Source organism: Monodon monoceros, unplaced genomic scaffold, assembly GCF_005190385.1.
Source record: "Monodon monoceros isolate NGI ecotype Baffin Bay Population unplaced genomic scaffold, NGI_Narwhal_1 Super_Scaffold_21, whole genome shotgun sequence".
In the NCBI taxonomy this organism is placed as follows: domain Eukaryota; kingdom Metazoa; phylum Chordata; class Mammalia; order Artiodactyla; family Monodontidae; genus Monodon; species Monodon monoceros.
The window spans coordinates 97842764-97858008 of NW_021703778.1; the positions used below are offsets into that span (position 1 = coordinate 97842764).

Consider the following 15245-nt stretch of genomic DNA (forward strand, 5'->3'; position numbering starts at 1 on the left):
GAGGAGAGTCCTAACTCAAGGGAGGAGCTCGGTTGTGCCATGAGAAGAACGAAGTCTCCTTTATCTAATATTCAAAGACATGTGCCCCTCAGCACACCTGGTAAAGGCACAGCGAGGTACCCTGGGGGCTTGGCTCTGTGTGGGGATGTAGCCCCCTCACTGCTCACATGGGTCTCTGTTCCCCTGGCAGGAAGATGAAGTGGTCCTCCAGTGCATCGCCAACATTCACAAGGAACAGAGGAAGTTCTGCCTGGCAGCTGAGGGACTTGGGAATCGCCTGTGCTTCTTGGAACCCACTTCAGAAGCCAAGGTGAGGTTGACTGTCTGCCCTGCACCTTCCCGTTTGGCACCCCAAAGTCGTCTAGGGGATGGGACTGCTGGGATATGGTGGTGAGGGTGATAAGGATGGTGAGGAAGAAATCTGAAAGGACACATTTATTTTTAAAATGGGAAGCAGATCAGAACACTCTCTTTCAGTGTTCAGCAGGACACGGAGGATGCCTTGAGGTCATTGTCAGTCTTCATGGAGGAGGTTCTTTTACTACCTCCAGCGCACCTTCCTTGTTGTTAATTCCTAGAAATCTGAGTGCGCGTTCTGTCCTCCCAGCTATCGTTTTATTGCTACAGGGACTCACAGGTCCTTGGACCTGTGTTGCACAGCGAGCTCATCACTTTCGGCTGTGACTGTGCTGAGATTGTTGTAACTGCCTGCTGTGCCCTGGGGGCAGAGAGGAATGTTTGCTCTGGTTCCCACCTGCAGGGTGGCATGTAACATCATCTCTCCTCAGCCAAACTGTGCTTCCTGCATTTTCAGTTGCTTTCTGCTTTTCATGAACTGTATGTCAGGTGGATCTGTGTGCCCAGTGTTCTCACAGTACTTTGTAGTCCTGGAAAGACCTTTATATCAGTCAGGGTTTTCCAGAGAAACAGAACCAATAGGATCTCTCCCTTTTTCTAGATAGGTGGGTGGGTGGATGGATGGATGGATGGATGGATGGATATGGATTTATTTTAAGGAACTGGATCATGCAATTAGGGAGGCGGGCAAGTCTGAAATCAGTAGGTTCAGATGAACTGGAAACTCAGGAATTAATGCTGTCTTAAGGCAGATTTTTTTTCTCCTCCAAGAAACCTCAGTTTTTATTCTTAAGGCTTTCAACTGATTGGGGAGGCCCACCCACATTATCAATCCCCTTTAAAGTCGACTAATTGCAGATGTTAATTACATCTACAAAATGCCTTCACATCAAAACCTAGGTTGGTGTTTGATTAGATAACCGAGTACTGTAGTCTAGCCAAGTTGGCGCACAATTAACCATCACCCCTCCACGCTCAGTTTTTCTTACAGAATCTTTTTAAATTTTAAATCAGAAGATGGTTACATTTTCCAGTGAGCCCACCTGATTGATATGTCATTTCTCCGTGTGAACATACACAACACAGGCACACATGCAGAGTCTGGGCTAATCCTAGCGCAGCAGATGTGCACCGTGATGGCTGCGTCTCCCAGAAGCCCTCTCTTCTCCCTCACCCTGCTCCCTCCCGTGTAGGTCAGTGATCCACAAGCACAGACATATGTATGTCAGTGGCATGTAGGACAGGGTCACGTTCAAATGAATGCCAGAGCAAAGAGACAAGGGAGATTTTTATCTTTTTAAAGGTCTTAGGCTTGATTTCCCTGAAGCCTTTTCTCATTTACTTTTGTTCTTAGCTAGGTTTTTTTCTTTTCATTCCCAGCAGTCTGGGATAATAGGAAGATCATTAGATTATAAGTCAAGAAGTTAATTCTCAGCCATTAGCTCATCATGTGACCATGAGCAAGTCGCTCAGTCTTGTTTTCAGCTTTCTCACCTGCCGGATAAGATGCAGCCTGGTGCAGTAGAAAGAGCATTGGCCTGAATTAGAAACCCATGGTACCATTTTCTAGTCATCCACTGAGTGGGTCATAGGACGTTGGTTTAGGGCACAGCTCTGGAACCAGACTGGCAAGAGTTGGAATCCTGTCTCCACCACTCACCAGCTAAGCCAGGGCCTTGAGCAAGGTACCTCACCTTTCTGAACTTAGTTTTCTCCTCTGCCTAGTGGGAATTTAATAGGACCTACCTAATATGGTCGTTATTAGGATTAAATGAATTAATACGTGTGAACCACCTAGCGCATTGTAAACTCTGTTTAACCACTGGCTATTGTGATTTACTCTTACCTAGACCAGATTACCTAAAACAAATTAAAGAGAACTGTATATCATAACCTAAGAATTCTTTGTATCTCACAGGTGTCAAAATAATAAGCTACACCACTCATGAATACATTCGGGTTAAGACGAATCCTCCCTAACCCCCGTTGACTAAGTGATTGTCCTTATTTTAATTTTTCATTTTAAATGTAAAACAAGATAACACGACTGAAGAATTTTTAAACAAAATAAAATGAATCATCTATAACTGTATTCCCTTGTCACAACTGTTTTCATTTTTGTCTTGCACTCTGGCATTTGTCCACATGTAACCATATATTTTCAAAGTCGTACTCATAGTGGATATTCAGACATTCCGCTTTTTTTCTTTCATGTTTCAGCCAGTTCCATATTGCTATGTAGCCTTCGTGGTTATTTAAAAAAAAAAAAAATCATGTATGTGGTTTTGTTGGTTTACTGTTGCTTCCTGGAGTAATGTCCAGGAGAAGAATTAATGATATCAGAAGGATAAACAATATTAAACTACTTTCTTAAAAGGATATACCAGTTGTTACAGTTAGCACACCCACTATCATGTGAGTGTCTCTCTTTTATATACAGTATGAAGAAAATGTACCATGAGGGCTTCTTACAGAAAAACAGGGTAAGGTTCCTGGAAAGGATAGAGTAGGTCTTCAGAACTTCCCATCACCACTCCTGAGAGGAGCCTGCTAGATGAGCCCATTTTCTGTGGCTCCAGGCTTTCCTACAACCAGCTCCAACTATTGCACACACCTCTTCTGGCCTGTCCCCTCCCTTTTCAGTAGATACTTCTCCTAATTCTCTACCATCAGATTTCACAACCAGCTGTGCCATTCTTAGGCTTTTGGAAACTAATATAAGCCATGCAATGAAGTGAGAAGGCGTGTGTATTCCCAAGGCTGGCACTGGGCATGAGGCACAGACCTCAAATGTCACTCTTATCAGCTGGCTAGAGCCAAATGGTGACCTTGGGCATTCCCAGTCAAGGGTATTTCAAGCTAGTTGAGGCTCAGAGAGAGAAAACTGAGATGAACTCTAGGGAGAAGAAAGACCTCAGAGAAAGAACAGTTGAGATAAGGTACTTAAAAGAGATTCTCAGTATATGAGCCCTGAGAAAAAGAGGTCATATTGAAGCAAGGAGTGAGAGGGTAGAAGAATAAGAAGCAAAAGTATAAGAATGTGAACACTTGCTATAGACCTGGAGACTGTTGAGCACTTGGGAGAGTTCTTGTGACTTTGATTCCTGTTTGTCATGGCCCACCCTTCTCTGAAGGCCCCTTAAACCGCAGATATTAGTCCATGAAAGCACCCTTATTCAGCTTTCCATTCTAATGAGCACAGCTTGGGGAGTTAAAAGGTATTTTGTTTTGTAGGGAAGACTCAGGGTTAAAACCAGAGACCAGGAAACATCGAGGGGAAGTGTTGCTTCTCTATTTTATCAGTAGCAGCAAATGTTTATTGACTGTCATTTTTAAGTGGAAAATGTGTTCCCAGGAATCAGGAATTTACTACTTTTCCTCTGGTTCTTATTATATCTCATCTATGATGTATCTGCAGTGTCCACAAGCGGGTTGTCTTTGGTTCAACTTCACATCCAGACTCATAAGATGCTGATAGACCCCAGTCTGCTCGGTAGGACAGGAACCACAGCTTGCCTGCTGGGAAGTGTCAGGCACTCCTGCGGGAATCCTTGCAGCCATCCAGGGGCTGCCTTCTGAATCCCCACCCCAAAGGACAGCTCAAGTTCAAAGAGACAAGGTCCACATCAGGCAGGTGTGGAGTCACCATGGCTTAAAAGCCTCATGGACCCCAGGAGCCAGTGTATCTTGTAACTCCATAGACATAGCTTTTGAGATGCCCACGAAGGACCACCACCACTACAAGGGGCATCATACTTGGGGAAATCACAAATATAGGACTTTCCATGAGGTACTGGTGGTCTTTCCAGTCCAGAGACAGGCTACCAATCAGGGATCATTTTCACCCTAAGTAATGTTCCCTAGTAACATAATTAACATATCAGTTTTATCAAGTTGTCCCAAGAACAAAACTGGACAATTAACTGAAGGTCAGATTCTCATGCAGAAAGAGAAAATTTCATAAGCCTTATCCCATAGGAGTCTTCACTGATGACCATTACTTAACTACTGCAGCCCAACACCTTTCCAAATCCTGACTTCCACCTTCCTTAATTGTATTGTAGATCATCAAAAAGGAGGAAAAATATGGGAACTTTTTGTTTAAAATCAGTTGCAACAGACTGAGGTTTGTTTGTTTCACTGATTTTAATGATAATGAAACTGCGATTGATGAAGTGAAACAACTTACCCTAGTACCCTTCAAAAGGCAGTGTCACATCTAAAGCCTTTGGGCTCTAGTGTCTCAGAAAAAAGTTCTACCTCCATCAGGGAACATTGTGTCTTACTGATCATGGTTTATTCAAAGTGAAAAATCCAGTTTCATATCTAATTTTCAAACTGAACATTTTCAGGGTAAATTTTATTCCTATTGTTTTCACCTCGTCTTTTGAAAACTGAAAAATAGTCTGCTACGGTTTCTGAAAACTTGTATAGGTTCTCAAGGCCCAGAATTAAACATTTGTGATTGTGCAAACATCATTCTGTCAATGACATGAACTAGGATAGAATTCTTGGCTAAAAAACCCTTATCTTCTGTTGCTTTTATTATCTTCAGCTCAGAAAGATTTACTGTTTACTCCTAAAAAACTAGGCCTATGCAAATTTACAGAAAGAGGCTCAGCCCGACATTGTATACCCTTTTTTGAACTTCTGATTGTTGCTTTAGTGTGTAGTATTCTCTGTGGACTTGAGATCTTATGAAAGGCCAAACTATTATAAAACTTCAAAAAATTCCCTTGTCTTACAATATAAAGAGACTTACACATTAATATAAAGAGACTTAACACATCTTTTTGGTTTTTTAACAGTTATCAAGCGTCATATGCTTCGGTGCTTACATACTTTCTTTCATTTAATCTTTACAACCCTATGGAGCAAATATTATTCTCATTTACAGAAAAAGAAAGGTAGAACAATTGAGACAAAGTTAAATGACTTCCTGAAGATGCTTCATTACAAACTCGAATCACTGTCTAATTTCTATAATGCTCATCAATAAAGAGTATTATGACTCTAACTTATTTAATTATAAAGAAGCCATATTTCTTCAAGTGGTTAGATTTTAAGAATACCTGGGCAGATCTCCACATGCCTCCCACAACCTTCCTTCATGTGTCCTCTGAATGCCTGACATTCCAAAGTTAGAAATACGTATTTTGCCTAAATCAAACAGAATCTATTAAAATGCAGATGCTCTTAACACATGAAGCAATATTAAAATTTTTATAGCTACTTTTTTACAATATAAAGATTATCATATTTTTTCCTAGAAAGTAAGTTTATAAAGGGGTGATAAGGCAGATTACTAAGTGCCTCAGTATTGAGATATAAGGCACAGAAACACTGTAAATGGGGTAGTGGAGGGGTGATCAAAACATCCATTGCATTGCAGTAGGACGGTTTACTTGTCTTTTCTCCTGCCCTCCACCATTCTGTGATCACTAAAGTCAAAGACTATATAGGCATACCTTAGAGATATTGCAGGTTTGGGTCCAGACCACTTCAATAAAGCAAATATCGCAATAAAGTGAGTCACACGAATTTTTTTCGTTTCCCAGTGCATTTAAAAGTTATGTTTACACTATAATGTAGTGTATTAAGGGTGTAATAGCGTTATGTCCGAAAGTAACAATGTACATAACTTAATTTAAAAATATTGCTAAAAAAAAATGCTAACCGTTATCTAAGCCTTCAGCCAGTCGTAGTAGTAACTCAAAGATCACTGATCACAGCTCACCATTACAAGTATAATAATGAAAAAGTTTGAAATATTGTGAGAATTACCAAAATGTGACATAGAGATGCAAAGTGAGCAAATGTTGTTGGAAAAATGGTGCCGATAGATTTGCTCAACATAGGGTGGCCACTGACCTTCAATTTGAAAATAAAGCAATATCTGCAAATCACAATAAAGTGAAACATAAAAAAAAAAAAAAGTATGCCTGTATAGTATAGCAGTTAAGAAACACAGCCGTGGAGCTAGAATTTCTGGGCTGGTAATTTTGGCTTCACTGCCTAATAGCTTTATGACCATGGTTCAAATGACTTCTCTCTCTTTGCCCCAGTTTCTTCATCTTTAAAAATGTTCCCATCTCATAGGATTATCATGAAGATTTAATAACAAGGGTTTATAATTGTAAAGTACTTACATAGGGCCTGACACATCCAAAGTGCTATTTAAGCAATAGCATTTATTATCCCCAGCAGAGGGTCAGACACACATTAGGTCCTCAGGAACTGTTGCTTTATTCAGTTAAGTTACCCATGTACTGAATTAATTAATTAAAAGGCCTGGATTTGAGGGTCAGCAGGACATTTGTGACCTTAAAAGTGACATATAAAGGAGAATCAGAGAGAGTAAGTTAGATAAAAAGGATTAAGCAATAAGCGAATGGTTTTAAAAAGTAAGATGAATTAGTGGGATGTAGATTTTTATGTTACTGACTTCTAATTTAATTTTAATATGGTCAGAGAACATACTCTGTATGATTTCAATCCTTTGCAATTTATTGGGACTCATTTTTCAGCCCAGCATATGGTATATCTTGAAGAATGTTCCATATGTACTTAAAAAAGCTGCATTCTGTAGTTGTTTAATGTAGTGTTTTATGAATGTCAAGATGAATATTCTTACTAAATTGTATCTACTTATTCTGTCAATTACTGAGAGATGTTAAAAACTGAAGATTTGCCTGTGTCTTTCGTTAGTTCTGTAAGTTTTGTTATATGTATTTTAAAACTCTGTTTTAGCTGTGCACGTTTAGAATTTTTGTTTGTTTTCTGATGAATCGGTCCTTTTCTCATTATCAAATGTAACTGTTTATCCTTGGTCTTATAATATACATTGACTGATACTAATCTAGCCATAAGCTTTCTAGTGCTTACTGTTTGGTATATCTTTTTCTATCTTTTTGTTTTCAACTTGTTTATATCTTTATTTTTAAAATATGTCCCTTATAAACAGCATAGAGTTAAGTGTTGATTCCCCCCCATTCTATAATCTCTACTGTTTTATTGGAGTGTTCAGTCCATTTACATTTATTGTAATAGTTGATACTATTGGGTTTTAGTCTAATATCTTGCTATTTGTTCTGTGTGTGTATATATACTCTAGTTTTTGTCCCAGTTTCTCCTTTTCTGCCTGCTTTAGAATAAATCAAATATTTTTTAAAATGGCCCATTTTATCTCTTCTATTGGCTTGATAGCTCTACTTCTTGGTATTGTTTTTCACTAGTTCCTTTGGGGATTACAATATGAATCCTTAACTTATCACAGTCTTCTGTGAGTTACTATTACATCACTATCCTTATCCTTTGTGCGCTATTGACATGTGTTTTATTTCTACAAGTTATATAGTGTGCAATACTTTATTTGTTGCAAAGAGTCGATTGTCTTTTAAAGAAATAAGAAAAGAAAAAAGATGGTTTTTATAAAAATAAGATCCAGGTATGTAACATTTTTAGTGCTCTTCAGGTTTTCCTTTAGATCCAGATTTCCATCTGGTACATTTTCCTCCAGCCTGAAGAATATCCTTTAGCATTTTTCATAGTGAAGATCTGCCAGAGACAAACTCACCCAGCTTTTTTTTTTCCACTGAGAATATCTTTATTTTGTCTCTGTTTTTTGAAGGATATTTTCTCTGGTTATAAAATCCTGGTTTGACTTTTTTCCTTCAGCACTTTAAAGATGGTGTTGTGTTATCTTTGGCCTGTTTTTATTTTTTTTTAATGAAAAATGAGCTATCATTTTATCATTTCTCTATATGAAATAAGTCTTTTTCTTTGGAAGGTTTTAAGAATTTTTTCTTTATCTTTGATTTTCAGCAGTTTGAATGATGTATTTGAGGGTGGTTTTCTTTCTATTTATCCTGCCTAGATGTTGCTGAGCTTTATGGATCTCTTGCTTGGGTTTGTCTTTTTTTATCAAGTTTGGAAAATTGACAGCTGTTACCTTTTTCTTTTTTTCTTTTGGCTGCGTTGGGTCTTCGTTGCTTCGCATGGGCTTTCTCTAGTTGCAGTGAACAGGGGCTACTCTTCCTTGCTTCTCATTGTGGTGGCTTCTCTTGTTGTGGAGCGTGGGCTCTAGGCACATGGGCCAGTAGTTGTGGCTCGTGGGCTCTGGAGTGCAGGCTCAGTAGTTGTGGCTCATGGGCTTAGTTGCTCCGCGGCATGTGGGATCTTCCTGCACCAGGGCTCGAACCCGTGTCCCCTGCGTTGGCAGGCAGATTTGTAACCACTGCACCACCAGGGAAGTCCCCGTTACTTCTCTTTTTTTTTTCTTTTTATTTAACATCTTTATTGGAGTATAATTGCTTTACAATGTTGTGTTCGTTTTTGCTGTATAACAAAGTGAATCAGCTATAAGTATACATATATCCCCATATCCCCTCCCTCTTGCGTCTCCCTCCCACCATCCCTATCCCACCCCTCTAGGTGGTCACAAAGCACCGAGCTGATCTCCCTGTGCTATGTGGCTGCTTCCCACTAGCTATCTGTTTTACATTTGGTAGTGTATATATGTCAATGCTACTCTCTCACTTCGTCCCAGTGCACTTCCCCCTCCCCATGTCCTCAAGTCCATTCTCTACATCTGCATTTTCTCTATTCCTGTCCTGCCCCTAGGTTCATCAAAACGTTCTTTATTTCTTTTTTTTAGATTCCACATATATGTGTTAGCATACAGTATTCGTTTTTCTCTTTCTGACTTACTTCACTCTGTATGACAGACTCTAGGTCCATCCACCTCACTACAGATAACTCAATTTCATTCCTTTTTATGGCTGAGTAATATTCCATTGTATATATATACCACATCTTCTTTATCCATTCATCTGTCGATGGACACTTAGGTTGCTTCCATGTCCTGGCTATTGTAAATAGAGCTGCAATGAACATTGTGATACATGACTCATTTTGAATTATGGTTTTCTCAGGGTATATGCCCAGTAGTGGGATTGCTGGGTTGTAAGGTAGTTCTTTTTTTAGTTTTTTAAGGAACCTCCATATGTCCTCCATAGTGGCTGTATCAATTTACATTCCCACCAACAGTGCAAGAGGGTTACCTTTCCTCCACACCCTTGCCAACCTTTATTGTTTGTAGATTTTTTGATAACGGACATTCTGACTGGTGTGAGGTGATACCTCATTGTGGTTTTGATTTGCATTTCTCTAATGATTAGTGATGTTGAGCATCCTTTCATGTCTTTTTTGGCCATATGTATATCTTCTCTGGAGAAATGTCTATTTAGGTCTTCTGCCCATTTTTGGATTCGGTTGTTTGTTTTTGTGATATTGAGCTGCATGAGCTGCTTGTAGATTTTGGAGATTAATCCTTTGTCAGTTGCTTCATTTGCAAATATTTTCTCCCATTCTAAAGGCTGTCTTTTCGTCTTGTTTATGGTTTCCTTTGCTGTGCAAAAGCTTTGAAGTTTCATTAGGTCCCGTTTGTTTATTTTTGTTTTTATTTCCATTTCTCTAGGAGGTGGGTCAAAAAGGGTCTTGCTGTGATTTATGTCAAAGAGTGTTCTGCCTCAGAAACAAGTTAGTCTCAGACAGCAAACCTTCAGTCTGCAGTTGATCCCAATGTCCACCGGCTTAATTTTGGGACAATTCGTTGTCTATTCAGGTATTCCATAGATGCAGTGTAAATCAAGTTGATTGTGGGGATTTAATTCACTGCTCCTGAGGCTGCACGGGGAAATTTCCCTTTCTCTTCTTTTTTCGCACAGCTCCTGGGGTTTGGTTTTGGTTTTGGTCCCATATCTGCATGTAGGTCGCCCTCAGGCATCTGTTCCCCGCCCAGACAGGAGGGGGTTAAAGCAGCAGCTGATTAGGGGGCTCTGCCTCATTCAGGCTTGGTGGAGGGAGGGGCACGGTAGTCATAATTGGAATGTGAGGCGAGCCTGCGGCGGCAGCATGAGGTTGCAACAGCCTGAGGCGCGCTGTGTGTTCTCCCTGGGAAGTTGTCCCAGCATCATGGGACCCTGGCAGTGGCGGGCTGCACAGGCTCCCAGGTGCGGCGGTGTGGACAGTGACCTGTGCTTGCACACAGGATTCCTGGTGGCTGCAGCAGCAGCCTTAGCATTTCTTGCCCGTCTCTGGTGTCCTCGCTGATAGCCACAGCTCTCACCTGTCTCTGGAGCTCGTTTAGTCAGTGCTCTGCCTTCTGTGTGCAGACAGGGAAGGAATCCCCTCTCCTCGCTCACCCTGAAACAATGGTCTCTTGCCTCTTAGGCAGGTCCAGACTTTTTCCCGGACTCCCTCCCGGCCAGCTGTGGCGCACTAGCCCCTTCAGGCAGTGTTCACGCAGCCAACCCCAGTCCTCTCCCTGGGATCTGACATCTGAAGTCCAAGCCTCAGCTCCCAGCCCCCACCCGCCCTTGCCGGTGAGCAGACAAGCCTCTCGGGCTGGTGAGTGCTGGTCGGCACCAATCCTCTGTGCGGGAATCTCTCCGCTTTGCTCTCTGCACCCATATTGCTGCGCTCTCCTCCATGGCTCCGAACTTCTGCCCCGCCCAACCCCTGTCTCCACCAGTGAAGGGGCTTCCTAGTGTTTGGAAACTTTTCCTCCTTCACAGCTCCCTCCCAGAGGTGCAGGTCCTGTCCCTATGATTTTGTCTCTGTTTTTTCCTTTTTCTTTTGCCCAACCCAGGTACGTGGCGATTTTCTTGCCTTTTGGGAAGTCTGAGGTCGTCTGCCTGCGTTCAGTAGGTGTTCTGTAGGAGTTGTTCCACATGTAGTTGTATTTTTGATGTATTTGTGGGTATAAGGTGATCTCCATGTCTTACTCCTCCACCATCTTGAAGGTCCCCTGTTACTTCTTAAAATATTTATTTTGCCACACTTATTCTCTCCTTCTGGGACTCCAATTACGTATACATTAAACCATTTTATGTTATTCCATAGGCCACTAAAACTCGGTTCATTTTTTTCAACTATATTTCTCTCTGTGCTTCAGTTTGAATAATTCCTATTGACTTATTTTTGTTTCTTGATTCTTTAATTTAAAAGTGCCGTTAACTCTCTCCAGTGAATTTATTTCAGATATTGTATTTTTTTAATTACAAAATTTTCAGTAGTTTATTTCTAAGGTTTACATATTCTCATCTCCCATTGTTCTTATTTTTTTTCTGATAAATTCATTAACATTTATAATAGTTATTTTAAATCCTGCCTACTAATGCCAGTATATGGGTTGTCTGTGGATCTGCTCCTTATGACTGGTTTTTCCTTTGATTATGAGTCACATTTTCCTATTTCTTTGCATGTCTAGTAATTTTTATTTTATACTGAAGATTGTAGCTGATGTTTTGTAGTTATTTTGTCTTCACTTTTCTTTCCCTAAAGAGTATTGTATTTTGTTGTAGCAGGCAATTAAATTACTGGTGGAGCTCCTTGATCTTCTGGAGCCTTGGTCTCTTTTAGTTTTGCATTTAGTTTTCGGATATAGTCGTTAGTCTTGGGATGTAGCCCATCTGGATTTTAAGGAAAATCCTGAAGTGTTTCCTAACCCTGTCTAGAGAGTTAGGCTTGAACACCAAATTCTGACACTCCAAAACCAGGTAGCTACTGAAACCTTCCTTCCTTTTAAGCATTCCAGCTGTTCCTTTCCATTGGATGCTTGGAGTGCTACCCTGTACAGTTGATGAGTGGGCCAGAATTTGAGGGGCATTTTTATTGCCGATTTGGGGTTTTCATATACAGTGGTTCCCTCCTTTTTCCACATTCTCCTCTTCAATTTCCTGACATTCCAACAACCCCAAACTCAGCCCTCTGACTCCACAGCAGCTTTTTTTCTTGCCATCAATCCCCTATAAAATCCATAAACAAGGGAGTGGCCTCAGGGGAAATTTTAATTAAATGTGCATATCACCTACTTGGCTTCCCTTCTTTCAAGAGTCATATTTTTCCCTCCGGCTTTAGATTGCTCTCCAGTACCTTCAAACAGTTATCTTTTTAATGTGTTTCCAAAATTTATAATTGTTATTGTCAGGAAGATTATTCTGCTGTGAGCTTCTCCACTGTTACCTGGACCAGAACCTCTTCAGTGAGCGTTCACTGCTCTGTGAAGCAGCTGAGTTAAAAGAAGAGAAAATGGTGTTGAAGCAAAATCTGGGTTATAAAGAAGGAGTTTCCATGATTAGAGACAGGCATGTTTTCGGCAGAGAAAAAGGAGGCCGTAGAGAAGGAGAGACTGAAGCCATAAAAGAAAAGGCAGGGAGGGGGGGACTAACATATGGCACTGTTGGTGAGGGAATTAACTGAGAGCAGCTTTGGCATATGCAAAAGAGAAGAGGCGAGGGCACAGGTTTTGAAGTAGCAAAGATGGGAGTTGAACACAAACGGGCTGATTGTCAGGCGAAAACATGAACTTGTGGAAACTGTGTAGGTCCTTCATATGTAAAAAGGACGTGAATAGACAGGGATTAAATTGACTTCAGGTGTGGTTAATGGGACGTATAGGGTGGTGAAGGGATCAAAGTGGGAGGAGTCAAGTGTAACTAGAGTTAGCTGCCTATGGATGACATGTTGTTTAGTGAAATAGGGCATATGGGAGCAGGAAAGTGTTAGGACAGATAGTGCTTATGAACTGGATTTGGGGCGTATTGAATTCAAAAGGCCTGGAAAGCATCCAAGAGGAAACTTTGATAGGCATCTGGATGTATGGATCAGAGAGGTTGGAATGGAGATAATATTTAGGAGATATTGGCTTAAGGATAGCAAATCAAGCTTTGAGAGGGGAAAAAAATATGGATTAAGAAGGGAAGAGAAGAGTGCTTGGAAAATGTAGATATTTAAAGATGAGTAGAGGAAGAGAAACACAGCACAGAGAAGGAGGAGGAGAAACCTAAGAGATCAGAGGGAAAATAGGCATGGACAATGTCATAGAAGCCACAGAAATCACGGGAAGAGTGTCAAGAAGGAGGATGGTCAATAGGGTAGGATGTCACTTGGAGGCAAAGTAATGTGAGTTTGGAATGTGTCCATTAGATGTAGTGACACGGAGGCCAATGGCAGTCTTGGTGAGAGCTTGCTCAGCGGCGTGACAAGGGCAGAGCCAGTTTAGCCGAGGTGGAGCTCAGGCAGAAAATAAAGACAAAATAAAGACAGCCAGTGCAGAAATCTCTGAAAGAGAGAGTGATGGCTGGAGAGGGTCAGAGGATGGAAGGATTTTTGTAATAGAAAAGGCTTAAGTGTGCTTAAGTCTTAAGCATGTTCCCATGCTGTTGGAAAGGTACAAGTGGAGAAAGAGAAGAGATGCAGAAGAGGGAAGGGATGCTTTAGTGTGCAAATTGCTGATACAGTGGAAAGGGCTGGTATTAAGGACAGAGATGAGGAATTGGCCTTCAAGCAAGGAAGACCTCCTACTCCACTGAAGAGGAAGAAGGCAAGGCGGGGAGGAGACCTGTAGGTTTTGTGCAGAAAGTTTTGGTGAGTGAGCCGCCTAGAGGAGACTAGTGCGATTGCTGAGCAGTGTGAGGGCACAGCAGGGAGGGCCCGCTGAGGTTGGTAACCATGACTTTTCAGCGCTACCAATTTTCTGAATTCTGTCATCTCGTGCAGCAGCTCTCCGCAGGCCCAGCGCAGGCATGGAGAAGGTGGATAGTTAAATTCTGCCAGGGTCAAAGCGTTGCCGGGTGAGTGGGGTAAGTGTCAAAACGGCAAGAGAGTTTAGGAGACTGGACCATGGAATCTTGGAAATTAAGCTGAATGAGGAAAGAACTAAAGATAGGAGGAGACTGTGTGAGTGAAAAGGATTGAGGGGTGTAAATAGTGATGAGAGTAATTGAGTAAGGAAGCCCGCTGAAAGGTGACTGCATGGTTAAATAGTGGGGTGCGTCCATCAGAGGTCTCCGAGTAGAGCAGTTTGGCTGAAACTAGACCCCAGGTGTATGACCCTGAAAGAGGGTTGCTGAACTGCGGTATAGAAGATCACTGATGAAGAAGAAGCACAATAACTGCGAAGCTGTAATATGGGATAGATTATTCATATAGCCCATTAGTTTCCTAGGGCTACTGTAACAAATTAGCATAAACTAGGTGGCTTCAGACAACAGAAGTTTATTCTCTTACAGTTCTGGAGGCTAGAAGTCTGAAATCAAGGTGTGAACAGAGCTATGCTCCCTCCGAAGCCTCTGTGGGAGGATCCTCCTTGCCCATTCTAGTTTCTGGCAGCCCCAGGTGTTCCTTGGTTTGTGACAGCATACCCCCAATCTCTGACTCCATCTTTATATGGCCCATTTCTGTGCGTCCGTCTTCACATGGCGTTTTCCCCTTCTTGTAAGGACATCAGTGCTGTTGGATTAAGCCCCACCCTAATGACTTCATCTTAACTTGATTACATCCGTGAAGACCCTATTTCCAAATCAGGTCATATTAACAGTCGCTGGGGGTCAAGACTTCAGCATCTATTTGCGGGGAGCACACAATTCAAGAAATAGCAATGTGAGTGTTCTAATCACCAAGAGTGGGAACGGAAAAGGGCCAGAGATTTCAGTGAAGATGAGAAGGTCACAGAAATAAACAAACAGCAAAAAGGGAGGCAGCAAAGGGTGATGTCTCCAGGCTCAGATTGCTTAAAGGAGGAGGAGTTAACTTGTGGAAGAGCAGTGATCTAGAAACAGTCCCGGGAAGGAGAAGGACACAGACCCAACCTCCTAAGCCCAAGTTATCTGAAGAATGAGAGAATAAGCATCTGGAATCGAGAGGGCCCCAAGGGAAGATTGTTCACGCTGGGTCAGGGACTATTGTTGTTTTGTGTAGGCAGGATAAAGGGCTCATTTCCTACTGGTCCATATGTGAATTCATCGAGTCGAAGGGTTGGAGTCTAATCCTAGGGATGCTCACATTCTGAAAATCGTGGCTCTCCACGGTCCAGTTCTTCCCAT

The 15245-nt window shown here is 41.5% G+C and overlaps 1 protein-coding gene across 2 annotated transcripts in view; it reads left to right on the forward strand.

Moving 5' to 3' along the window:
* RYR3 (ryanodine receptor 3) overlaps nucleotides 1–15245 on the forward strand; it is a 563985-nt gene that overhangs the window by 197874 nt on the left and 350866 nt on the right. For both annotated transcript variants that reach the window (XM_029237020.1, XM_029237021.1), the window contains exon 2: nucleotides 191–310. In XM_029237020.1, the coding sequence (XP_029092853.1) occupies nucleotides 191–310 (120 nt within the window). The remainder of the gene's footprint in view (nucleotides 1–190; nucleotides 311–15245) is intronic.